The 27,908-nt window shown below is 39.9% G+C and overlaps 2 protein-coding genes across 2 annotated transcripts in view; both read right to left on the minus strand.

Annotated features, from left to right (window-relative positions):
- dlg3 (discs, large homolog 3 (Drosophila)) overlaps nt 1-14,871 on the minus strand; it is an 80,239-nt gene extending 65,368 nt beyond the window's left edge. Inside the window, exons 1-3 of the mRNA XM_085432413.1 lie at nt 14,776-14,871; nt 13,807-13,938; nt 3,637-3,722 (exon numbers count right to left, since the gene is read on the minus strand). Of these exons, the coding sequence (XP_085288539.1) occupies nt 3,637-3,722; nt 13,807-13,938; nt 14,776-14,794 (237 nt within the window). The 5' untranslated portion in view covers nt 14,795-14,871. The remainder of the gene's footprint in view (nt 1-3,636; nt 3,723-13,806; nt 13,939-14,775) is intronic.
- Nucleotides 14,872-16,520: 1,649 nt separating this feature from the next.
- On the minus strand, nt 16,521-26,901 carry gdpd2 (glycerophosphodiester phosphodiesterase domain containing 2). Its single transcript, XM_085432430.1, has 17 exons — nt 26,868-26,901; nt 26,662-26,787; nt 22,992-23,211; nt 22,184-22,287; nt 21,986-22,079; nt 21,806-21,865; nt 21,610-21,708; nt 21,414-21,504; nt 20,899-21,044; nt 20,361-20,443; nt 19,853-20,012; nt 19,536-19,745; nt 19,300-19,448; nt 17,724-17,871; nt 17,498-17,574; nt 17,381-17,409; nt 16,521-17,045 (listed from the first exon to the last, which is right to left on the minus strand). Exons 3-17 carry the CDS (start codon nt 23,079-23,081, stop codon nt 16,993-16,995), a joined length of 1,593 nt encoding a protein of 530 aa, XP_085288556.1. The 5' UTR covers nt 23,082-23,211; nt 26,662-26,787; nt 26,868-26,901; the 3' UTR covers nt 16,521-16,992.
- Between the last annotated feature and the right edge of the window lie 1,007 nt (nt 26,902-27,908).

A 27,908-nucleotide genomic window follows, 5' to 3' on the forward strand; every position in this document is an offset into this window, starting at 1 on the left:
AGAGTAGCTTTGGAAAATCAGAAAGTTAAGAAAAAAAATGCAGCACAGCACTGTTTGTTGTAAAAAGGGCGCAAGACACAAGACAGCCAAAGTTTAGCAAATATATTATATGAGGAAACTAAACACAGTGTCCTAAGCCTGGACATAGACTGAATAAAGACCCTTAACTGACAGCAGAGGGCAGCCTTTAGAGCAGGCCATCACCTGTGCAAATCTGCAACCACGTGTTTCCACCAATTTTTCAAATTCGTTTTCAAATAAAAGCTCTTAACTTCCTTCCGATGGCTTTAAATTAAAATGAAAGCTCCTCTTTTGCTCAAGTTGAAAAGATAATATATATACACCCACACGCTGAAGCATGCGGGCAGCTGTACCTGGCATCTATGTAACCAACTGGAAGAGAGTTGGAAGGCAAAATTCAACCATCAGAATTACATCAATGTGAAGTTTGCAGTCTTCTCACAACATTTTCTTTACATTAGTGAGGCTCAGTGAGTGTGTCCTTTGATGGCACCTTCTCCACATTTAGGACAGGCAGGTCAGCTGACACTGGCAGACAGTGCAGCTGTAGCCCCTTCTAATGCTGGAAGCTAACAGTATGCCTTTTGCACAGCACTCATAGCCAGACATCTGCAAATTGGTGCAGTCATTCAATTAATTACTTCAAGTCCTATAACACTTGGAATTCATGATATATTTAAATTCTATTCTTTTGATATTTCATGATTATATCCCAATACAACCAAACTAGTGACATCACACTTAGCTTGGAACCAAAACATTAAATAACCACTATGAAATCAATCACATGAAACTAACTTGTTCTCTTATGGTTTCTTTTATTTATTTTCTAAAGGACCCATTCTCCACTCTCACCTGCTACTCTGCACCAAATCAGGGAATTTGCAGACTCATTTAGTTTCCCTCCCATCCTCCACTCAGGTGATCGTATGGCTAGAATACTGATGAGCACCTCGTCGGGTGTCCATTAAGCAGCTCTCTTTCTTTCCCTTAAACTTCCCACTATGACTGCTGCATCCTTCCAGCAGCTTCTCTCTTTCCAGGACTGTGCCTATAGGCCTCACAAGCAGCTGGGATCCAGACAGTGAAGGATGGGGGAATGGATCAAGAGGCATGTTGCACTGAATTAGAAGCTGAACAGGGTGGATCACAGATGCACAGAGACGAGCTTAGGATGTTGGACTAAAGTTCAAGCCACAGTCATAATTTATGGTTTAGATCCTCTACCATGGGGAGTGACAAAGTTTGAACACATGGCCCTGCAATAAGCAACAATTTATGCTTGAATAATCCAGTGATTTCAAACCAGGGCTACTTTTTTAACTGCCCAGCAAGGGGGAAGGTTGTAAGAAAGCACGGTTAATTTTTAAAAATGACTATTTTTTGGAACAGATGATTGTAAAAGAAAAAGTCTTCTGCTCTGCAGCATCAGTTCAATACAATCAAGTGGATGACAAGTTTAGTGCAGTTCCTCTGTTCAACTGACCAGCCATAATCCAGTTCAGAGTTATGAAAATTTAAAAAAAAAAACACACTGACATTAAGTGATTGACTTGGGGGAAGGGCTGTTAAGCATAAAGGAATAATGTTAGATTAAACCTTAGTTCCCATGTTGAATGTTGAATTACTCTCACCTTCCTTTACATAAACCAAAAGGCACTGAAAAAAGTCCTACATGATGTAAAGCCACATGAGGATTCATAAAAACAGCATCAATCGAATTATTGGACTGTGGATGAAAGTTATTATTGATCCCATCACACCAAACACAAAGAGCAGCTGGAGTGGATCAGAAATGTGACGACCATCCTGAGAAAAAATCTATGCTTATTTTTAAAATGAGTCATCTAGGAGGTATAGCGTGAGCCATCAGTTGTCATACATAAATCACCGTTTACAATTTAATGTCTTTTCTACAGAGTTGGCTCTTTTTTGGACTGCTTAATTTATTTGTATAAACCCCATATTGACATATCTCCCTTTTTTTACACTGAAAACTGTGTAACATGGGATCTGGGACAGCACTTAGTAAATAATAAACAGCAAAGAAGCTGCATCAGGCAGCAAATTAATCAGCAGAAAACAATAAACAGAAAAAAGCACTAAAGCTAAATAAACTATGAAGGATCCCCATTTATGGTAAAATGGGTCCTGAGCAAAATTAGGGAATCAGTGTTTCAGTCAGGCAGCTTGGTCGAAGTAAATACTTTATAAAGGTAAATATGGAGATTAAAGATACTATATCTGCTAAAAATGAACTAAGTCTGATCTTATCTGTGGTCTATGTCAAAACAAACAGTCATATGTAAACTCATACGCCTATCGAGTTTGCCATGATGGCTTGTGATGACTGGCAGAGGGAGCAAGTCTGTATTTTCCAGCATACTTCCTCTCTGTAGCTCACCAATGAATTCAAAATCACACATTATATTTTGTAATACATTAAAACTGAGAAAAGCTTTAAAACCAATGTTGAGGGGGCTTTTGTCACCTCTGAAGTATTTTGATGGCAGCTAATGGTCGTCTTTCAACGCTACCAAGACTCCAGTCACCTAAAGGCAAAGTAAGTGCTCATTCAGTTGATGTTTGAGCAGATCTGAAATCATCTCCTAATAATCTATCACTAAACTGCTCCACACTCACAAGGTGAAATACAGTCTTGGTTTTACTAAGCATGTTAATTAGCTGGATTAAACGACAACAGTGTCTTTGAAGAGTATTTCAGGCCAGTGTAATTGTATTAGTCTGACATTTCAGTTCAAGAATCTGGTTTCTTTGCTTAAAAGAATGAAAGCTAGCCATTGTGCCTCAAATTACATTTTTTAAAATTACATTTAAAAATTTGGTGCTGAAATTGAAATCATGTTGTGCCGGTCCAGCCTGCGTGGGGACTCAAACTGCAAACAAATGTGTAGGCACACTCATGTCGTCATTATTATACAGACGCTATAGCATATCTCTCTTGGCTACAAAGAAAAAGAACAAAGGCCATTCAGCTAATGAGTTATTGAAGTCAGCCAAAGATCAATTTCATTAACATTTTGGCATAGCTCAAGGAAAGTTGCAAAGCAACATTAAAGCACACAAGTGATATCAAGTGAGCAGTTCCAACCCATCTAAAGGCCATTAGGGGATAAGTGACAAAAAAGTGTCTGTATATAACCAGAATGTGTGGATTTGTTTTACATCACTTGCCTCCACGATGCTGTACATTTAAAAACATTTAGGCCTACATAAAATCTCCCTTCATTCTGCGTCCCACACTAAAAATATTCTAAATAACCATGCGACTATAAACACTTGTTATAATGACAGGACTGGCTGACTCCCACTGATGAGCAAATGGTAATCAGCGCTCTTTTGACTCTGTCTAATTTCCTCTTCTCCCTCTACCCATGGGTGCCCCCGTCCAACTTTTTCTCTGTCTGACACTCACTCACCAGGTTGAAGTCATAGCTACTGTGACTCATGGTGACATGTTATCCGTGTAGGAGTGCGAGGGACACAGGTAATGACATCTAGCGTTGCCTACTGAGTAACAGCAAAGTGCACAACAGCACGTGTGAACATTAAGCTTATTTTCTTGAAATATATAATGTAAAGCAGGAAATTTACCTCCCACACATCACGCCTGTTGTCTTCTTTCACAACAGTTTGTTCTGTGTTCAGTTGCAAGGTCACCTCGTAACACTCTTGAATATCTGCGAGGAAAAGAAAACTATAATAAGCATTTTTTTCCCTTTACTTGGACCACAACAAACATTACAGCAAAAGACTTTCTTTTTTTTACTTTGTCATCTCTACATCTTTGTAAGTTCTCAGTCGTCTAACTGCTTTGGATGCGTTAAAGAATCCGCCGATCAATCACCGGCACTTGGGGAGAAGTCTGTTTTTTGTCCTCAAGGGTACAGTTGGTAAAAATGTGGGGGTGGGAGTCGTCTGTTTACATGGAAGCTATGTCTCCATATTTGCAAGTGTTCTTCTTATCTTCTTGCTGAACTACATGACTCAGGTACTGACTAAGTACATCATCAAGTCTGTGTCTAACATTATAATTTATCATACTACCTGACAAGAGTGTGTCACAAAAAAAGAAAGAAAAACATCCTGCACGTTGTTATTTGTCAGTGTCACAGATCACTTACACGACATGTGATTTTAAGATCTCTTTGCTTTGAAACTCGGTTTTACGCCAAGACTTCTACACATATTAACGAATCAATACATGTAGTTCACTCTAGCTGACTGATGGGACAATTTATAAACTCTTGCATTAGCAAATTTGGCCACTTCAACACATGAGCATCAGAAAGGGACAAAATCAACTCGATATCACAGCAAAGCATGTAACCCTGGCCCACCATGTGGATGTCATGCTTTGCTTCTCCTAAGTGTGAAATAGGCGCGCATGCAGAAGTTGCAGTACCAGGATGCTTTACTGTTATGTTGGGTTGGGAAAAAAATATGTGATTTAACTGAATTTGAATCTGTTATGGTTGCTGGACTGTGAGTGAGTGTTTTATAAACTGACGATCTACTGGGATTCCCCACACAACCATCTCTCGGGTGGTCATCTTTACTGAGTATGGTCTGAAAAAGAGAAAATATCAAGTGAGCAGCAGTTCTCTGCCAAAGGTCAGAGGAGAATGGTCAGAGCTGACAAGTAATTCAAGAAACTCCTGGTTACAACCAAGACAACGCTAATATAGTTATTATTCAAGGATAGTGTAACCATGGTAACCATCTTTGATTAGCATGTACTAACATGACAGCTAAACATAAAGAACAGCTAATAATAACGACACCGTAAAGCCACCAGTGGTGCTAATAAAAGAACTTAGGAGCATTAATGTCTATATCAGATTTTCCCCGGAGCCACACGAGTTCTTTTTTCTAGACTTTTAGGAAACAGGGATCCCCCAAAACTACATGCATGGGCAGGGCTAATCAAGCATTTGCCATTAATTGTTAGGCAGCATGAAATTCAATCAAAAGTGAGTAAGTCTCAGCGCACTCTTTAACTCCTCCCCCCTTCTTCTGAAGTCTTCTCATCACTTCTTGGCCCATGTCCCACGGTCAGCCGCTGAGTGGCAGCCGTTTGACAAGAATGCGCTGAGACAATTTTGCTGATGCCAAGTGAGCGCCTGGTTACTGCAGTGTTGACATAAAGAGGTTGCAGAAGAGTTCATCAACTTCGCACAGTTCACTGTCAGGACAAAAATGGGCTGCAAAACACTTTGGAGGTGAAACGTTTTAAACATGTCTTTCAAGAATGTGCACCTCTTATTGAAACGGGGACTCAAAGTCTATGTGCATGTGTGAGACGGAGAGACAAGAGTCAGTATGTCCCAACAAGACGCTGTAAGAACAAAAGTGTAAGAATGGAGCATGTGACTCATCACTGTGTCTGAATGTGGAGGAGTGAAGCCATGTGTGGGCAGAGCAGTTTGATGACCAGCTGACTAAAGCGCAGCCTCACTTACACAAACTCTTATGCACATGCAGACACGCAAACATGCTGTGGGCCTACCTGCAATAACCTAATTCCATATAGATGCAAATATCCACAGTCACGCAAATGAGCCTCCTTACTTTACCTCATTATTTTCTACACATATTGTAGTACGCCACACTGTCACTGTGTTTATTATCTCTCTGTGTTATATAAGCATCCCAATAGTGAATGGATACAGTGCATGCAACATAACTAAAACGTCCTCAGCTTAATTCCAGCTGAGAAACCGACTGCATTTTACACCCCGCCTCTGACTGCTTGTTTTCCAGTCTTCCAGGTCACTGTCCAATAAAAGAAAAAAATGCCTAAAGACAATCATTTGAAAAAAAAAAAAAGGTATCCTCATATCCCCACACAGAGTAGTTGCTGAAAATTTATTGTTACTGATGGTTGAGCAAAATTTTTATTTAAAAGTGACTTCTCTCTACCTGAAAAGTCTAAATCCAATACAAGATCAACTCTTATAGTAAAGAATTTTGCTTTGCATCTGTGTCTGCTGGTCTGGGTGTTTTAGAAACTGCTGATCTACGAAGATTTTTGTGCACAGCTATCTCTAGGGTTTATAGTCCGAAACGGGGAAAATATCCAGCGAGCTGCAGTTCTCTGGGTGAGAATGCCTTGTTTATGTCAGAGGTCAAACAAGAATTGTCAGACTCCTTGGAGCCGCTAGAAAGACAACAATAACTCAAACAAAACTTGTTACAAACAAAGTATGCAGAACTGCACCTCTGAACACACAACATGTTGAACCTTGAAGTAGATACAACAGCAGAGGATCACAGCTGGGGCCACTCCTGTCAGCTACAAAGAAACAGAAAAGAATATTGGAAAATGTTGCTGGGTGAGAATTTGTCATAAACAACACGTCTTGTATCAGTGGTATCCTCCTAACCTGAACATAACAAAGCACAATCGGCTTCCACGGTCATCAGGTTTCAATTCATTGCGATGTGGTGGAACAGGAGACTGACATCATGTATGTATGGTCAATATGGACCAAAAGCTCTGATAGATGTTCCCCAACCTTGTTGAACCTTGTGAGTTCTGAAGGCAAAAGGGAGTCCAACCTGGTACTATCAAGGTATACCCCAATAAAGCATCTGGTTAGTGCGAGCTACTGCTGTACTCAAAAAATATTCAAGCCCAAAAAGGGCATGAATATTTTCCATGTCAATTTTCCAATTAATTTTATACATCAGTGTAATGTAAAACATAAAATTCAATGGAATCTGTTCTGATCTGAATATGTTTCTTAATGAATATTTATATAACTGAATAAAACTATTCATTTCTGTTGCGTTTTATTCGAAATAGATGTTTATGAAGGTAAAGAATCATTTGTTGACTTTATATAGCAGGCAGCTATGCCACTTTCTACCTTTTAGCTGTATAAAGCTAATCTAAAGATGGAATTTAGGAAGTGAAGCTAAAGATAATCATCAGCTTAAATTCAAACTGAAGACTACCACCTGACCTTTGACCTAACCTCACAGAGACATTGGACACCACAGGCTGCCATGCACAAGCTAGGATAGACTATTACTGTGAGCTGTAAAAGGCCTACTTGTTCATGCACTTGTATATTATTCTCACACAATCTTTGACAAAAATACACACAATCGTTTTATTTTGAAGACGCCTCATGACATAAAATAACCAAATATCTAAGCAGCAGGTCGTGTAGAGATCTACTGTGACACAAAAACCCAAACAAACATAAATTACTCAAGGCAAAAGTCTAAATTTTATAGGGTTATCAAATGTCACTTCCTGAGCAGTACTCAGCTTTCTAACATATTCGCTCATCTTTCTTTCCAGTACTGTCTCTCACACATTCATGTTTTTTTCTTCCCTTGAAGATACAGCCACAGTACCTTTAACTAATAGACAGACTGTGTGCCAAACTGCACAGAAACAGCTTAAGTGTTAATTAATATTAAAAAAAAAAAAAGTGTAACTCCACTTGTGTTCCTGCTCCAGTTCTACAGAGCTAGATAGATGCTGAAGTACTGAAACCACAACTTTACTGACATCTGCACACAGGATTTTAGGAGTTGCAGGTATAGGACAATCAGGTGACACAGGAATATCAGGCTGCTTATTTACAAATATCAAATAGTTTGAAGTTATTGTGTATTAATACTTTTGGATTTCAACATTAAAATGTATACAAATGCTAAATGGAGTCAATTACTTTTTAAATAAAGTCAAATCTGAAACGTAAAACTAATGCAAAGCCATCACTATACATCTTACTGAGGAGCTTAGATTACAGGAAGTCTCTGCGCCAGGTGGAAAAAGATCCGAGAGACTGAGCCGCCAGTATTGCTTAATATTTTTCCTGACTACTGATCCTGTCAATGACACAGATCCGGCAAAGATGCATGGTTTAAAGCAATCATCTGGTTCATCTAGCTCAACAAAGGCTCTCAGAAGAATTCCCTTTTTTTATCAACAGCTTTTACTTGCCTTGTTTGCTGAGGTTGCTGCTTTTACGATTGAGAGACAGACAGACAGCAAAGGCATGCCCTGCTTTATGACAGTAGTAACATTGTTTCTCTGGCTTTGGACTTGGTGGACCACCTTTAGCTTATTGGGGCTAAAATGCAGCATTTTTCTACGTATGCTCACAGTTGGATCTTTCACATTTACTCACACAAATACTCTTGTAGGTCAAGGCAAATTTCTGCAGCAGAACTTTAGCCTGCTGTAGGGTGGTTACATTTTATTCATTCAAATGTAGCACAATCTGCTCTGAGACACAGCTCTCGAACTGTTCAAACAACATCAGCTCACTTAGTGTTTGAAAGCCAGTAACTTTGCTTGGTACATCCCATCTGTCAAAGCAAACTTAAAAATTGTTTGAAAAGAGGTTCTCTTCATTTTACAAGAGAGCAGCCTCGGGTACCAACTCTGGTACCTTTAAATTTGTCGTATATGATGCTATCTTCAGTTGAGGGAGCTGCACAAGCCTCTTGTGCCTTATCAACCAGCTTGTAGTGAAACGGAAGAGACCAAAGATACTTTGGCTAATGCAAAGCAACAGCAATGGAAGCACAAAAATGAAAGAAGGTCTCTGCTTCAGTTTTCTGAAACCGAAGGAATAGACCAATAGTCTTACTCACAATGAAGAAGAGAGATGAGGAACAACAGAAGGACCAGTAGTACCTTCTTGACTTTGTTAAGGAGGCACAGAAAATGGCTCAGTGTTACTCTTTTGACACTAACTCAAGCTGGAGGATCCTGATATTCTAAAACTCAATTTCCCTTTGGGATTAATAAAGTTTCTCTGATTCTGATTCTAATAGCAGCCTTCAATCTTACGGCAGTTTAATTTGAACTCAAGCTCATCTTTACATGTATTGTCTTTTGCCTCAATTTTAAGATGGGCTAGGTGCATTAAAGCATAAATAAACTTTAGACAAAGGCGAACAATCAAGAGAAAATGAGGCCCGAGGCCCCTGCTGAGACCCTGAGGTGAGCAGCAGCTTCACCGGCCTCCTCCCCCACCCTTTCTAAGGAGCAAACCATTCTGTCCACCATTAGGAACAGCAGACTTAAACTCCTTTTCTGTAGTGCATTCTTTCTAATGGTCGACAAGGGACAACTGGTTGCAGATATCAGCTTGAATGGGTACATTCTAAGAGAAAATAGCTATGCTGCTGCCTTGATTGAAAACCTCAGCGAGTCCTTTTATAGTTTTGACATAGTTTATGATTATGGTAGATGGTTAAGGCCAAAACACTCAACTTGAGGCTTCAAAATGTAGGAGCACAAACTAACGAATGTCCACCTGTCTATGTATTTAAGAAAAGTACCGGTAAGTTCAACCTTGATTAAATCTTGAAAAATATTAGTTTAGTTAAGTTTTGCAGGCCATGCTTCAGCTGCATCTTGGACACCTGGCTTGTTTTCACACAGCTAACACTTCTAATTACATCACTCATCTATTTTTGGCAGAGTTAACAAGTGAGAGAAAGGTGCTCAATCACATCTTGAAGTGTTCTGAGATCAGGATTCACAGACACACTTCGTACAGGGCTTTCGCTTTTTTCCACTTCAGCGACCTTCCAAACAAAGTTAAAAAAGAAATCGTTGAACTGTTCCAACCCTCACAGACCACATAAATTCCTGACCATAAAACACAACACACAATCCAGACCAGAAGTCTCTTTCACAGGACCGATTTCTGGGTCTATTTTGGGGCGTCTGGTCGAAAGCTTTTTTTGTCACAGTTTAAGGGGGTTTTCCCGCATTTCCCCCCTCATCCACAGTCCTCCAAAATATCTGCATGCATGATCGGTGCATTGCAGGCCTCTTCTTTTTGTCATGTACCTATTTAATTAGACTGACATCATCTCTGTACTTCCTGCCTGGTTGAATCACAAACAAAAAAAGACAGTGCCCCTGGTTCTTTACATGATGATGAGCAACCCACTGCTCACCAGAGCAACACATTGACAGAAAACTAGGTCACAGTTTTAAGGCAGGGCAAACAATTCCCTCCCTTGTCGCTGTTTAAATGAAATATTCCCCAGGAATTTAGGCTCCACTGTAATTGAAAGTGTGTCGGCCTGTATGTTTGCCCCAACTCACAGCGAGCAGCACCCCGTGCTCCCCACTGTATGTTTGTACGTTGGAACAAAAGGGTAGATGCGCAGTTAAGGCAACCTTTGTTTGTGACTGTGCAGCCATGCTGACATCCAAATGGATGAACGCTGAACCTTCCCACGGGACGTGCAACACCTCTTTACTTCCCGCAGAGTATCAAAGTTAAAGAAACTGTAAAGACAGAATACTTTACTATGCATCAATTTCTTTAGAGTCTGAAAATGGCAGATTTTCAGACTCAGGTCTTTCATCTCTTCTGAACAACACAGTCCCTGCTCCAGAAAATTTCCTCCCACCATTAGACTAAATGGCCCATATGAACCAGTTCACATGGCCCTGAGCATGTGAAGGCAAACACAACAGGAGCGGATAAGAGGATGAGTAATGTTTATACTGCACTGTATTCCTATTAGTGCTATGAACCGGCTGCTCTTCCACTCCGCCTGCACTGATGAGAACCACATGTTGAATGAGGGGCCAGTCTTCTTCAACCATTCACCTGAGACACAGCGACCAGACGGCTCTTCTACTTCTTCTACCCTCACACATTGTGCAGATGGTCCAGAGAGCCAGGACGGCCTGGAAGAGGCTCGCATGGGAGCCTAGAGCTATTTATTTTCCTGTCGGCCTCAGGCTCGGCCCTGATTGAACATTCTTTGCGAGGAATGTTTGGAATCCTGAAAGCTAATCCTCTCCGAGTCTCCCTCACCTCAATAAATAATAAAATACATTAGATCTGATTTCAGGTTGATTACATTAAAACAGTGCATGGTCAAATGTCCACTAATACCTGGAGAAATGGTCAGTAACCACATGGGGTTTTTTGGTGACTTTCTCTCTCAACTTTAGGGTGATTTTTTTAACAAGTTAACCTAGTTCAATAGCTTTGGTTAGCATTCTAACAAAAGGGTGACATCTATCCAGTACAAAGTAACACATTACTGTAATCACATTACCATTTATGGTAGCGTGGAATGGTAGCAGCACAACTGTAAAGTGCAAACTGCATTCAGGACAGAAGTAGTTTCATTATGTCGTTCAGTTCATAATAATTTAAAGAGCTTGGAAAGAAAGTGACTGGATTTCTTTAAGTTTCGTGAAGATGCTTCTTCAGTTCCAACAACCAAATGGTGGAGAGTCCCAGGTAAACCCTACTTGGCGTTGTCTCTTAAGAGGGTCGTTGAACTACTGTTGATCATGTGACTCATCACATGAGCCAAGGTGCAGGAAAAGAACCAAAAAAGCTGATGTTGCTAGCACAACATTAGCTCTTTGCAAACATCTGCACAGACAGCATGCTAATCCAAAGGTAGAGAAGAACCCTGAATGATACTAAACCTCCACCCAGCAGCTACAGGCTGATCTTCAGTAGGGAACAAAACGAGTAAAGAGCACTAAGGCTTGCAACATTGTAGCCTCGATGCAAACCAGTGGTGTCATTAATATAAAGCCACTAAACTGTGCAATCAACAGTTATTTCATTGTGATGAAAAAACCCCAACTGCATATTTAAGCCTGCACCAAAGTGCAATAAACTTTTAATCCCTAAACTCAGTGAGTATGGATAAAAAAATCTTTTGAGACTCAAGAAAACATCAGTATCTACAGACAATTTCAGAGGTTATCGTCAGCACAAGCATGATAGACTTCTTGCAATCAGTGCATCAGATTAAAAGCAAGTATTTCAATTGCTTTTCTTCATGTGTTACACGTTGTGATTGACTTAACAGCACATAAAGGCAACACCGGTTACATTTAGATCCATGATTTGTTGGAGAAAGACACAAACATTCTAGTTTTACTTTTGTACACCTCAATGGTGGACTGAATTTGTATTTTATAGCTTTTCACTACAATTTTAAACACAAGGTCCAAGGAGATGTCAGTGCAAGTGACACAACATCTAACCAAGTCAAGAAAACTCTTGATAAGGTGCGTGTATCATTATTAATATATGCAATCGTTAGATGCCTTCATGAATGGAAATGCAAAGAGTTTACAACAAGATGCAAACCCAAGAACAAGAAGAGGAAATTAGACCTGTCCAGGAATCACCTAAAAGAGCCTGCTGAGAAAATCTTAGGAGATGAATGAATGAAGATTACCTTGTGCCAAAATGATGGGAATAGAAAAGTATGCATAAGGAGAGAAACAACTCCTAATCCAAAGCAAATCACGTCATCGGACACACATGATTGAAGCAATTTTATGGCATGGGCATGTATGGTTGCCAGTGAAACCAGGTCACTGGTGTTTACTGATGATGTGACTCCTGATAGAAGCAGAAGGATGAATTCTTCAGTATACAGGGCTACACTCTCTGCTCAGATCCAATCAAATGCTGCAAATGCTGCCAATCCCACAGAGCTTCACAGTGCAAATTGAGCCTCTGAAAATGAGGGACTACATATTCTTTTTTAAATTCTCTACTTCCTAAACCATTCATGCAAACTCAGTCACATTTTTATGGTTCTATCCACCATTTGCTCCAGCCTACATTTTTAGAAACCATTCAAATGAGACTTAACAACTCATTTGGTCTTAAAATGTGGACTCTGGGTGATGAGGTACAACAAATTAGTCTCTATAATGAGCCCCTTACCTTTGACAAGACGCAAAAAGAGCAATACATTTTATCTTTATGTTTAAAGGGTTCATCAGTCAGCACAAGAAAGTATACCTTAAACTCCCTTCAGTATACATCATTAGCAAAACGAGCCACACCGTATCATTTTTAACTGCTGCCTGAGTCATAGCCGCCCTTCCCCCCTTAGATCCCCAGCAAAGAAGCAGCAGTGGGTCAGCAGAAGCAATAGCAGACCCAGGGGCAAGCATCATTATAACATGGCTGTGGTAATTAGAAGGACCACTCAACCATTTGCTAAACTGAAGTAATGTGCCTTATCTGCTCTAAAAGGAAGTGAGGATAAGGTTCACACAGGCTCATTTCCAAAAACACAAAACACACCACACTCAGCTTGTCATGGAGGTGTAGCTGGTTACAACTAACATTAACTCATGATTCACTATTAGCAAACACTTTAGCCAGAAGCAGTTACATTTGCTTCTGGCTAAAGTGAATAAAGTTTTCTGACTTTATGATCTATACCCTGCTGATACAGTTTTATGAGACATAAATGTGCCTATTTTTGTAAAACTGAAAGGAGGAATTGTGTTTCAACAGTGTGACAGGTCAGAGTTTATAACAGCACAGTCTATAGATAGACTGAGTTGAGCGTGGCTTTAATGGGATTTTATTACAATCCGAGTATGCTACAGAGGTGGTTAAACAGCAAACCTTTGTGAGGCAGACTGAAAGGCCTCTTTCATAAGACTTAATTGGGAAACATTTAGACTCAGTTAACTTCCCATACAAATTAATACAACCTGACCCCGTCTCCATCCTGTGTCAGCCTTCAGCCAATCACACGGCCACGCAAATCAAACTATACCAGCTGCACTAAATCTAATACTGATAGTGTGTGGCAACAGCGCACAGTAAATTAAAGAAGATCAAGAAAAAAAATACCTCCCATTCTTAAGAAGATAGACACATGAAGAGGAAGCGTTGTTTGGAAAGGACATCCTGAGAAAGGTCTGATGCAACATAAGCTAGAGGGAAAAGTTTCGAAAGACTCTCTTCTTCAAAACAAGCTTACCGAGAAGGGCTTGAAACAGCTGGCTGCCCAAGATGGAAGACACTTTGCCCACGCTGGTCTTCAAGGCCTGTTCCTCTGGACTGGTCAGGTTGGACTGGTACTGCTTGAGCAGCCTCACTGCCCTAGCTGTGTCTGCCTCACAAAATAAATACATGTCTCAGAACAACAGCAGCAGCAAAGCTACATAGAGACAGGGGAAATGAAATAACAGTGTTATGAACCTGTATCCCATTTGAGAGGCTAGAAAAAGACATTCGTGGAGTTGCAATTTTCAAAAATGTCAGCAATTAATCAGTTCATACAAAAATTCCTGACTACTCTAAACTTACCTCTTTATTTTAGCTCTAATTAAACTATTATTAAATGTAAATACATGTAGCCAACAATACTGCCACTACTGCTTTTCTTTGCACAGACACACACTGTTATAATAATTTAAATAAATAATAAAATACGGAAGATTTCTCCTTTTTTTAAACTAAACGTATCACTGCTGCTGCCTGTTATAGTCTCCTGCAGAGCACTTTAAAGGCATTTCTCTCTTTCCCATCAGGACTGTGCAGCTGGTTGTTGAACCCGGTGGGTGGTGAGGAACACAGAATGCAGAGTTGATGCACATCACGAAGGTAAATCTACTACTTCAGTTTCCTACCTAATCCTGAACATTATGATCGAGTAGGAGAATAACATCTCAGAAAACAACAACAACAACAATAATAATACCAACAGCACGGAAGCTGACAATTTCCACTTACTCTTAACTTTCTCATTCCCTGAGGGCTAAAACAACAGTCTGGTTTCTCGAGGGGATTACAGCGGGGGTTCGTGGGACGTTGAAAAGCCGTGCAATAACTTTGATGGCGTAATGAGCTGGCATTAACCTAAAAACTTTAACTTTACCCGAGTATATAAGAAAAAATGTGACACGTGGGGAAAAAAAAGATATAACGTTACATGAACGGTACTCACCATATTTATGCACCATCATGTGGCCGACTTGAAAAGTCACATAAGTTATAATTTCGGGGTGTTTTGAGGGTTTAAGAAGCAAGAATAATAACTGCGATAGTTTCGGATAATTTTATAACCGGGACTGTCGCTCCTTCCTCACAACAGATTTTTTTTTAAATCCAGTCGCTGACACTCGCAGTCTGTCTGAAGTGTCGCTGCAGCGGTCCGCAGTGTGGTCCACACCCACTGACTGAGGTTAAGATGTGAAAAAGCAAAGACTGTTTACTTCATGTCAACTTTTCCAGAAGTTTTCTTTTTGGGGGGGCAAAACGGCTCCAGAGCGTGACATGTTCACGTTCCTCCTCCCCTCTCTCACACACGCCTCGCCTCCGTGGAGAAGGCCCACCGGTCCGGCCATAGCGGCCCCATTTGCACTGTCAGTATTAACGCTTTAAACACTGACACCTGCAGATAGCTTCAGCACATGACATCACTAGTAATGATCAGCGTGTTACTTAAGCCGTTTTTGTCTCTCGTTGCATGTTTATCTGGTAAGTCGCCTGTTTCTCGATTTTTTTGTAGTTGTTGCCATCTTGTGGTGCGATAAGGTGGTGCTGGGAGTCCGTCATTAAAGGAAAAGTACACTATGCAGACGTGTTTTGGACATGTGCAGAGAAGAGTTATTCAGGGTGCGGAAAATAGAGCTACTGGGCAGGTGGAAAACAGGAAGACCTCAGAGAAACATTTCAACTGTTCAAAATATAATCTATTGATCAGATTCAGTCACGTTAGAAAGAAAGTACACCAGCTGTCAGCTCTATGGCTTTACATGTCAGGACATAATAGAAATGATCCATTTTTTAAATTAGGTGGACAGACCCTAGGGCATGCTACACTGTCATTATTTAATGAAAAAAAAAAACTGCTTGAGATAAAACACTGAAGCATTATATCTGACTTTATCGGTCTCTTGCAGCATGGTTGGAAACGTTAGAGATGGGTTCATTCGTCGCAGCATTTCAGTCAGGTTTAGGTTCGAACTTTAACTGGGCCTCTGAAACACTTTTGCTTTTCTTTTTCAGATATTCTGTTGTAGATTTGCTGCTATGCTTGTGATCATTACCCTGTTGTGTGACCCAGTTTTGGCCCAGCTTTAGCTGTCAGACACATTGATGTATATAGGAATTTATGGTCCACTCAATGACTACAAGGAGCTCAGGTCTTGGGCTACAAAATAAACCCAAATTATCACCTCTCCGCCACCGTGCTTGACAGTTGGTATGAGGTGTACGCTGGTTTTCATCAAACATGGACCTGTGTGCATTGTGGCCAATCATCTCCACTTTGGCCTGATCTGTCCAAAGGTGATTTCTCGCAGTGTCTTTTGTTTTTTTAGATGCAAATTTACAGATCTAAGTCCTGCTAACATGTTCTTTGTACATAATCAAGTCTTTCCCGTGCCAGCCCTTGCAAACAAGCCATACTTGTTCATTACTGTCACAAACTTTAACATTTAACATGCTAACTGAGGCCTGTAAAGTCTGAGATGGAGCTGGTATGAAGCACCTCCGTTATATAAACAGTTCATTCTTAATGCTCCAGCCACAACTATCTGTGTCCAACTTTAACAGCTTTTCTAATGTGCTGATTTTATTAAATATAAATCACAGTTGTTAAAACGATTTTTTCGATATGTCACCTGTTTATTCAAAATTAAAATTTTACCTTCGTGTTCAGTAGATGCAGAAATAAAGCGACACAAGTTACCATAAAAAATATAGTTTTATTAACGTTGGCTCAGATTACAAATGTTTATTTAATGCAGTAGTTTTTTTTTTTTTTTACTCATTGGATACAAATCAATGTAATAAAATGCAAAAGGTAATTCAGATCTACACACCATGTCATATAGTTTCATCAAACTGTCAGTAGTAGCAAAAGAACAAACAAGTATTTAAAAAAAACCAACGAAAGATAAACCTGTGTAACTAGCTTTCTCTCTCATTGTCAAACACACACACCCCCACACACCAAAACTGTGTATACTGGCATCATACTGATATGTAAAAAAAACAACAACAACAACAACATTATGGCCTGCATAATTTTATAAAACAGTGCGTGTCAGTTCACATTAACTTGCTGTCCTCCCGATTTAGGTCCAAACCCCGGTGTTAGTGCAGAAAAGGCTGCGATTGTGAGCTTCAAGACTGAAACATCTGCAGCTGAAGGCTGTCAGGGTAGCCTGGTGAGGAAGACTTCCAGCTCATTGTCATTGCTCGGTCCATCTGTCACAACAAACAAGGGATACATTATTATGTGATCTGTTAACTGTTATAAAATAGAACATTCAAGCTGTCAGGTTATGAAAACAACTTTTTTTTAGCTATCATGTGATATACTTTCTATTTGCTTTTGATGGTTTTATAATGGTGCTTTCCTTTGTGTTTCACTTTCAGCAAAACCATGCCAGGGATTTTTTTTTACATTCTATCTGCTGTTGCAAATGTTTGTTTTATAGGTTTGCCAATAAAGGGGAAGATAACCAGTGATCATCATTTTATTTTTTAAACTTAAATTTCAAATATTCAATGGCAAAAAACCCATGATATTGATACAGTACCTGCATTATGGCAAAGACTGTGTTTTGTCCTATGTGGAAGAGAGACATTGGTTAGTCAGCTTGTTAACTTTCCTCCTCATTTTTATACAAATTTGTAGACTAAACCTCTGTTCTTACCAGTGAAAGAGTGCCATCATCACAAGAGCAGATGATATATCCACTAAAATCCATGTTATCAGGTATGTAGAGCGTGGCTGAAACACAAGCATGTTCAAAGTGTGTCACAAATCCTGGGAAACACTGCGACGAAGATGTGAGCGCCACATCCAAAATCTTGAAATGATAATATTTCTTGCATCATAATGAAATAAACAGTAAAACGCCCAGCTACTGCATTGCTCACCATGACCCAGTCAGGGCGCTCCATTTCTTTTAGGAGGTGGCAGGCGTTGGTAGTGACAGAGCTGGCTCCTGCACACCACAGCATAGAGAACAGCCAGCGCTCATTAACCACGTACAGGTTCACTGTAATGTTTCGTTTGCGAAGGTCGCTGTCAAATACGAAGACAAGCACATCGTTTAGAAGTGAACAAGAAGAATTTTGAGAGATTACAGAGCACTTAAAAGAAGCACGGAGAAATATGTGAAACTGTAAGACGGGTATCGATTGCTATGCATGTGCATATTGGTAAATGCATGGATGAGGTAGGAAAGTTAACTCTTAAAGTCTCTGGAGATGACTGGAGAACTGCATTAAAAACATCCAACATCTCTCATAGATCATAAATAAGATCTGGTGGCTATATCCTAGGATTCCCATTTGATACTTGAGCTACTCAGTGATAGCTTAAGCCTTAATCTTTGGAGCAGTGCCATCCTGGAAAAGTCCACTTCTACCCGGAACGCTTCAGCAGAGGATAAAAGTGATTACTCATTGACCCTTCCTTGTAAAAGTCTTTTGATGTATGACAAATGTGCACTTCTCAATATGGTGAAGCATGATTCATTTAACTGTATCGCTAATACCTGTCAACCAAAACCAATTAAATGCTTCGGTGACCATTTATCTTTGTGATTAGAGGTTTAAGCTCTGCAAACCTGCTGTAACATCACTCCCTTTGTAATTACAAACAGGCTGTTTTTGCAGAAACAGTCTGAACACGTCCTGCACAGGCGTTCTCAGTCACCTCTGACTCCTTGTATGTCAAACTAATGCCCAATCATTATATGCCACTCTTGCTCTCTTGTTACATAATCATATTTAAATGGGACTGCTCAGCATCTTTAGACATGATTGAATGTTAACTGTTACAATGCAGTGCACCCATGTGGAGGCACCCCCATTCACTGTGCTTCTCTGCTTATTTATTCAGCTTTCTCAAAACTCTTTAGATGAGTGCATACATGAGCGTAGACTGTGCATCAAATATGCAGAAAACTTTCCTATGTTTTTTTATGTATATATATATTTTTTGACACATGAAATGACAAAATGTGGTTGAGTGCAAGGATAAGGATAATGAGTTATGTACGCCCAGTCTGCACATTACAAATCCCTGATGACCCCTAATAAGTCACACATATTTGAGTAGTACTTATGCATTAATTGTGCCACCCAGGAATAGTTTTATTTTGCGAGACATGTAGCAAGGCCACGCCACGGTGAGTTTGTTTTGCACTCAGTGAAGCGCTTCAGCGACTTCTTAAAACATGTTGCTACACTGCATTTCATTCTTTAGGCCCCCTCCCTTTTATTTCTTATGGTTATTTTGCTAAGCCATTGAACAGAACACCTGGGTTGGGACATTATTTGAATCTTGTATCCTGGAGGCCAATCCTACGCCCCTATATTAAGTGTCAGAGCTGTGTCTCAGCATGCTACACGCAGCTTTAATTAACACACTGCTGTGCATGGCCCCTGGCACCAACATGTACTGTAGATAATATTGAGATTTCTTACCCACCTATTTATTTCTTACCTGATGTTTTTCATTTTTATTTCGCTGTATTTCACATTTAGGTGGCTCCCGTTATTTTTTTCCAAATCCGTTTCATTTTCATAAACCTGGATAAAGTCTGGGGCCTGCTTCTTTACAACTTCTCGTTCTTTAGAAGGAAGCCAAAGAATCTATGAAAAGGAGAAAGAAAACTCTTAAAAATATGCTTGATTGTGAAATGCTTGAATCCCACAATTGATACAAGTGAGTAGACTTACCAGACTTTGAGGAATGCCAGACTCTAAGATGGTCTTTACTGTGTCATTTGTGTCAATTTCTTCTGTTTCTTTATTTTTCAGGTCAAATATCACTGAGGTATTGTGCTGTGTCGCAAATTCAAGAAGCTTTTGCAAGGAGGGTATGTCCTGTGTCCTGGCTGTTTCTTTCTCCTCTTCTGAGAGCAGGGACACTGTGCTGTAAGGATCATTCTGCAAAGCCAGATAATTTCACATGTTTCTTTAGTCTGACACATGATAATACATAAACCTCTGCGGGCAAATGTGCGCTCACGCATAAATCAAAGCACAATTACTACCTTGAGGAATTGTTCTCCTGCGTTTAGAGTCCGTAATTGTTCGAAGGTTAGGTCAGTGCTCTTATTGAATGAGGAGCCGTTAAACTTGTCTTTAACATTTGTCGTTCTCAGCAAGAAGTCAGGTCCATGGTCATGCATCAAGAAAGGTTTTCTATCTCGACTAAATTTAAGCAAGAGTTAAACAAATTTTAGTGTCTGTGAAGTCAAAATAATCAGTTTTTCATATTTATCAGTGAAGACAACAATAATAATGATGAAAATAATGTTCTAAAAATGTAATAATTAGTTAGTTATGTTTCCCAAGAACCAAACAGCATGCTTATAAAGATCACTGCTACATTTGAGGTGATTAGTAGAATGACATGCCCCCACTTGCAGGACTGTAATCCACGGTGATACATTTGTCTCATATTTGTGCGCATGAAAAACCGAACTAAAAGCAAAAACACATTCCTCTTTCAAGAAAGCAACTGTGAGTCCTCCTAAGCGTAAATCATTGTCATTGTACCTGAGCTGCACGTCCGTTTCAAAGGCTATCACGCCGCACTTGAGGCTTCTGTTGAACGACATGATGGTGTTCTCTGGGGCCAGCTGAACACAGGGAGGACAGATGGGTGAGACACACTGATGTGCTTAAGTGCCCTTCCTACCCCAAAGCGGTGTGAGCACAGACAACCCCCGTATGCAGTGTTAAATGGAGCTTATTATTGACCCAGGAGCAAAGCAAACTAACAAGGGCACAGTAGCGTGGCATATGAGGACGTCACATGACTGGACCTTTGCTCACACCTGAGCCAGGGACAGTCTACTTTTTTATATTTGACAATATATGAAAATGGATTGTGCTTATAATATTAGCATTAAATATTTCTCAAAGAACTGAACTGCGTTTTTAAACGTTCTTTAAACTTGTTTTAATCAACTGAAAAACTTGAACATGACTGCAATCTGTCAACAATAGCAGCTCTATCCAAAGGTGTAATGTCATCACTCTATAATTATAATGTTTATTTGCAGGGTGGTGCCAAGTAAAACAGGACGCTCACCATTGGCGCGCCTCTGTGGCCGATAAGTTTTGGTTTTTCAGGTAGTTCCTGCACTTCTATTAGACAAGGAGAGTGGATGAGCAGGGGACACAGGAAGATGGCTGCTGAGACCACTAGAAACATCCCTGCAATGACCATCTTAGATCCTGGAATAAACACAAGTCAGACAATAATCTTTAAATATTTAAAATGCTCCAAGCGTGAATTTGTAAAGAAGCCCTTTTTATTTATTTCCCCCCTGCAGGAATTGACTTTTATTATATTTAAATATATAGATTTATAAATGTATATTTATACATTTGTATATCTTTCTTGTGTATTGAACTAATGCTCATCATGCAGAATCAGTTTTCCAGTGACTGCCAGATGAACCTCAGCTTCAAAGTTCACCAGTACATTTGTTTCCAGTGTTAGCCCTGTAATTAGGTTTGATACAATAGTGTGTATATAAAAGGATTATGTAATTGCCTTTGAATCGTGTCTGTGTGTATGCCGAAACTAGGTCTGACACATACGTGTTTTGGCCAAGTGGAAGCGATGAAAGACAGACGGGCTTAGCAGAGTCAACGCTCCAACAGCACCAAACTGCAGGAAGGGAGCCGTGGCCTGCCAAGAGGTTGACACAGACATCAAACACATGTGATATTCTCACACCACTTAGAGCCATTTAAAAAAAAAAAAAACTAAAAAGTTTCTGTACTCTAACTCTACCTGGAGTAGAGTAAGAACTGTTGGCCATTCTTCCCTCCCCTTTATGCTTACTCCTGAAGCCAAAGCTGTGATGAATATTACACAAAAACAGAAAATGATCTGTGCAGGAAAAAGGGGGGAAAACCAGAAAGAAAATATAACATTAGACGATTTTAATAAAACTATAGACTGGACAGGTAAATGTTTGCATGCTTACCTTATGAAGCCAGTGTAAGTGGAGTTGCTCCTCTAAGGCAACTTGGATCAAGGCAAAGAGCTGTAATCATCGGAGAACATTTTAAAAATGGCGGCTTCTCATTCTTAGGTTTAATGATCTTTGAATGTGGAGCAAGATTTGGTTCCCCTGTGTGGTAAACGGACAAAACTGTATTCTTACCAGCAGCAGGATACAGTAGCTGGCCAGCACTGCAGAAATGATCACCACTACCAGGAAGTAGTTTAGCCACGTCTTCAGTGTTCTGAATATTACCCTGATAAGGGTGAAGCACATAGATAAAAGAATGAAGGACATCAACAAAGACAAATAAATATTCAGTGTGTGTGTGTGTGTGTGTGTGTGTGTGTGATCACTCACTCATTAACATTCTGTTGGTCATTAGAGATGGCAAAACAAATATACAACCAGCACAGGGAAAGCAGAGACATCAAAGTGACAACTAAGAGCGACAACCATCTGCACTGAAATGAAAAGAAAAGGAGGAAAATTGATTACATTTTTGTAGCCTTAAAAAAATTGTGTAGTTGTCCAGAGAGCTATCCCCGTGCGTGTCGATGTGTGCACAAATTCCAATAGAAGCTCAAAGTGAGACCAATGGAACAAATCCAACATTTTTTCATAATTGGTTGAGTGCTTTGCCCGCACTGTGTCGTGAGAACTCGGCGCAAACAACCCCAGCGCCCCCACCACCGCCTCCCAACCACCACCATCGCCACCAACAGCACACCTCAAGTGTCATTTCCCTCACAGATTTACAGAGCTCCTGCATCCTCCTATTCCCTTTCATATAAGTACATAGCTTGTTAGGGCCTGTGAGTTTGTTTGTTTCTCTTGGCACATAAATGAATTTTTTTTTAATGCAATCACCACGTCGGTTATTGTGTTTATATTTCCTAACAATTTGTCAATGACTGTTTTGCAATAAAAGTATCAGGTTCACAAAGCAACAGTTCATAAAGCAGCATTTTATATTTCGGATTTCAGTCAGGCAAAAATTTTAATCCCGGATTACTGGGATTTATAAAGGTTATGCTGAATGGAAATAAACCAAACAAAAAAACCCTAAAAAATCAAATAAAACATGGTTATTTAAACATTACACACTCCTGTAGAGAGATAAAGAAAAACTGACTTATCATAAGAAGAAAACAGACATTAAAACTACCTTTCTCCTTTGACTACTTGACTCCGTCCAGCGGCAGCTATAAAAGCCCCTGCTGAAGAACAGGCAGCACAAACAGACTTGAGACAACATTTCTCCTTCTCATCCACAAGCGTAGGAAATGCAGATCTGGTTTTGTGCTGTGTGGACACTGAAGAAGCTAATGCTTTTCTCTGGATGCAGTGACGAACTTTGGGCTGATTGAGCTCACCAATCCTGTGTGCTGGAGGGGAAAGAAAAAGACGACTGTGACAGAAAGCAAATGAGGGGGTGATGGGCAAACTTTCTTTGGGGTATTAAGGCAATCCCTGCTCAATAACCCCCCACCCTCCACCACCCCCTACTCCCACCCCTCAATAGAGCCTGTGTCTAAAATAGCAACTGGCTGCATTTACAATGGCCAACACCACGGGGTATTGAAAGTGGTGCACAGACCAGCCTGAGAGTGAAGTCAGACCATTGGACACAGTGACAGGCACAGCCATGCGCAGAGAGCGGGTGGAGGAAATAAAGTGAAGACGACAAATAGTTTACAAATGGAAAGAATGAAAAAGAAAACAACATAAACTATGACAGAAATGAAAATGGTTTCAATTGCCAGACACTTTTCCATTGACATGAAGTAAACTGTGAACGGGTCACAGCAAGATTGTTGTCAACGTGTTGGGGCTTATCATTCTACAGTTGTGTCAGGCTTTGGTCCCCTTCCTTGAAAGACATGGGAATTTACACACAATGTCACCCACTGAAATGCTGAACAATAAAGGTTTCTATTGTGCACAGCCAACTTTTCCTTGTTGAACTAGATCCCTGGAGTTTTGCCAAATATCTCTTCACCTGAATTGTTCATCTTGTTTTTACAAACAGGTACCAGATGACAAACACGTTCAAGGTGAGGGCACAATAAACTTTGAGTAGTAAAAATGAAACCTAAAAATTACTTATCACTCTTAATTATTCTGTAAAAGTAAATAGCACAGTGCAATCAGCATTAGGACGCAGTTGCCAACAAGAGCCTGTTTGGACAGGTCCACAGGTCTAATTGTGACATGGAAATGTAAGAAGGCTTGTTTCACTCCACAGACGCTTGCTTTACCAGGAAGTTATGAGCTAAATATTGAGCAATAACCGTAATATGTGACCAACCATGGCATCAGTTTGTGACAAGGTAACTAAAGAAACATAAAGGTCACTGAAAGTCACGGCTGAGTTAAAACATTGTCCTTTTCACGTCCCTGCCTAATATAGTAACTGGAAGCTATCGCTGTTTATCTTATGGTATTTTAATTGCTGCTCTAAACCTTATACTAAGCCCCACTTCAGAGTACAAGGAAATCCTCTCATAGTGGATAAACCCCAAGAAATCCACAGCACACACTGCCACCTGTATTGTTTGGAAGATTTAATGATATCAGTCAGACACACCTTTCCAATTTGTTTAACCAACGTTTACACTGTTATAATGTAAACTGTAATTAGGCACACGAATGATGTGAGCATGCTCCATTAATAAAAAACTGATGAGGGGTGAAATTTTCAGGTAATTGTTTACCCTGAAAAGGATAAGCGGTAGCGAATGGATGGATGGATGGATGTTTATAAAGATTTTTTTTTAACCCCACTAGATACAGATTAAGAAGAATATTAAAGAAACAAAGACTTACTGCTTTCACACTCTCACTATCTATGAGCTGGCTCATCTTTCACGTAGGTTTTATTTCCTTTTTGGACAAAGATTTGTGCACTTCTTTACTGGGCTTCCATTATTAGTTATGCCATCAAGCTTGTCCTGCGCCCTTCATCATTTCTATTTCGATTTATATCCAGGAAAAAAGGCTAATGATGCAATTTTTATTAAGTCTGATTTATAAGCTCTCAGCAACCCAGTTCAACAGTAACGCAACCCAGGAACCAAATTTTGGCAGAAGTTATGAATAAGACGCATATAGATTTAAACATAGGTCAGCCAGTTGTGCAATCTTGAACTGCTCAAAAACAAGAACACTTGAAAAATGTTCAAACTGATTTTCATTTGGTTTCCACTGACATCATTTTGTTTTCAGCTTGAATATTTCATTCATCAGATTTGATGTGTGATTTTAATGCCCCCTTAATTATATATTTTTCTATCTCCTTTTAGTCTTGCGTTTTCATTTTATTACTCGCATCTTGGAAAAAGTGCTGTTTAAAATGCTTTGATATTATTTGATATTTCCCATGTCTCTCACACAGTATGGGAATAATGTTGGATGGTCCCAACTGTTCCGTTCATCTTGCTGGTTTTCAGTGTTCTTCACTGTGAAGTGTCACAATCATAGACTGTGTATTATTATTTTTGGCTGACGTTAAGTCTGACAGATAAGCAAATAACAAACCTGACAATTGCCAAAGAGGGAATCAAATAAATACTAGAAATAGAATCAGAAATCACAGGGGAATACACGGATGACATGATGAGAAAAGAAGGCTGATGCGGGAGAGACAGGTGACGGCAATCAGACAATCAGGACGGGGAAGTGAAACTCAAAAATTAGAGATACTGGCAAAGGAGCGCAGTAACAGATAACTGAGGAAACAGCACAAAACAGTAAAATCCACAAAAGTAATCTAGGATTACAATATAGTACACACACACAAACTAAAGCATGACTCACAATGGTGCGGGGAGAAAACAGACAACCAAAGCTCCTCAGAGGAACAACAGGGGAAACCGAGGATAAAGGGATAGGGGAATATGCTGACAAAAAGACTGAACAATAAACCCCGGAAAGACAAACTCAGACTTCATTATATCAGCTGAGTGCTCACAAACTAAAACAAGACAAAAGAGTCAGGTGCATGCCACTACACAAGGAGAAATCTATGTTTGTGGTGGCTTAATGAAACTGTAGAACTGATGCTAAGTCAATGATTTCAAGATGACTCAACAGGGGAAATGATTTAGCTTGAGTCTGTGTGGTCCACGGGGCTTTGTTCATAACCTTTGTCATCCTTTGAATCCGGAGGGGAAAACAATTATATATTCAATCACTTTCCTGCGCACTGATTTACACGAATAAGGCGCTTGTTGTTTTTAAAACATCTATCTATCAGGACACTAATTTAAAATGATGCAAAATTAGATCTGATCCTATTACCCTGCTGTTGTCTCCATGTAAATATTCTTCCAAAATTAACCTAGATATCAACGAGTTATACACCTGTCCATGAAGGTTTGGGTGGATGCTGACGGAAGTGCTTGACCATGCGTCCTATTGAACACATGCCTATTTCGTGTTCAACATCTTCTGGATTGATGGAATAAACAGTTTGTATAAATCCAAGTTCACACATCTGTAGTGATAGTATGTAGTCAGAAGTTGTGTGAACCACTGTAGTTACATTTGCACTGCATCTTGTGCTCGCTTGGATCTGTAGCGCTTGCTCACATTTGCCAGCGCTTTACTCCAGCAGCTTATTGCATTCTGTACACAACACTTCTGAACACTAGAAAGTTTGCATAATACATACCATGTAACCTGTGCAGGTAATGTCTTATATATTTCTCAGATCGGAGAAGTGTGCGCGCAAATTTAATTATAAAACGTTGTTCGGAATAAAGACCAGTCTCTCTGTCTGTCTGCCGCAATGAAACCCATGCGGTAAGCTTCCCGACAAATTAAAAACGACTCACCAGTCAATCTAGGTCATGGAGATCTTCGCACGCCGCGAACTGGCAAAGACGCACCGGTCTTGGAAAAGACCCTCTGTCGCCACCCTCTCTTTCCACCATCCCTTTTACTTGCCGTGAGTCTGTGGGCTGAATGTAAATGGGGTTCACGAATAGGGACGGGCAAGGGGTGTACCGTCAAAGTGAGGAAAGATAGTGTGAGAGAATACCTGCACAGCGATTTGGCGTCCGCGCCGCGTGTGGCCACGCCTCATCCAGTTTCTGATTATGATTTTTCTAGGTACCCAGAAAAAAAAAGAAAAAAAAAAAGATAATACTAACCGACATAATATATTTAAATAGTCCTCAGATAATTTATATATGAATATATGTGAATTACCTTTTGTGTTTCATCATCTGCTCCTATTGTAAACGAGGCTATTTCCAGTAAACTCACTGCTGTACCTGAAGCAGCCCGGAGCTTCCTCACATACAGATGACAAGTGGCTTTAGATTGTTTTTTATGATAATGTCGTTACTTTTATATGGGCCTAATCGACAAATCTTATAAAGGGGTAAAATAAGTATCTAGTTGGTCAGCTGCAACATCATCTTTATTTATGTATGGATGCATCAGCAGTTTCTGTATAATGCGCAGATATACAAGATCCATGCGTGATTCTGAAAGAGGCTATCTGATGCCAGATTATTTTCGATTCTTCTTATCTATTCATCAACACGCTCTAGTTTCTGAGTCAATGAGTGAGTTATTGCCATTTGTCAGAATCAGTGGACTGTACTTAAAATGGCATGTGTGACATTTTGAATGCTTGCTGTACCAGACTCTTTTTTTCTAAGGATTCCCTGCTATGTCCAGCTGAATAGTGTTCAGATGCTGATTTCAAGAACACATGCCCCCCCTCCCCCCCTTTTTTTAAAGAAAAAAATTGTTTGAATGTAATAAAAAGAAGAACATTTGCATTTTTACTGCATAAACTCACACAGAACAGAAAGATATGCGAGTTCAACTGTCAGTAAAAAAGGGGAAAGCTGAAACGACACATAACTGGGTTCAGTATGTAGTAAGGGCATCATGCTGTGCAAGTTTGCCCATAGATTCTCACCACCTCATACATAATGCTCTCACTTACGTTCTAACAGAAGAAGAACCATCCTCTTCATTCATGTGCATCTTTCTATATATCTTTCTTTCATCAACCACACTCCTACATGTGTTAATCCTTCCTCCTCCTTATTGTCCCTGTAAAATA

This window comes from Copadichromis virginalis, linkage group LG2 (assembly GCF_057382275.1).
Source record: "Copadichromis virginalis isolate Kocher_CV1m ecotype Utaka linkage group LG2, C_Virginalis_male_GT1.1, whole genome shotgun sequence".
Classification (NCBI taxonomy): Eukaryota; Metazoa; Chordata; class Actinopteri; order Cichliformes; family Cichlidae; genus Copadichromis; species Copadichromis virginalis.

Bases quoted from the DNA above. Each gene is read 5' to 3' on its own strand.
- gdpd2 (XM_085432430.1), bottom strand. From the start codon at position 23,081: ATGTTGTCTCAAGTCTGTTTGTGCTGCCTGTTCTTCAGCAGGGGCTTT. The intron at 17,872-19,299 runs GTAAGAAATAAA...CGTATTTGACAG, and splicing joins ATAAAAATGAAAAACATCAG to CGACCTTCGCAAACGAAACA. The intron at 17,046-17,380 runs GTACTGTATCAA...TTGTTGTGACAG, and splicing joins CAGTCTTTGCCATAATGCAG to ATGGACCGAGCAATGACAAT.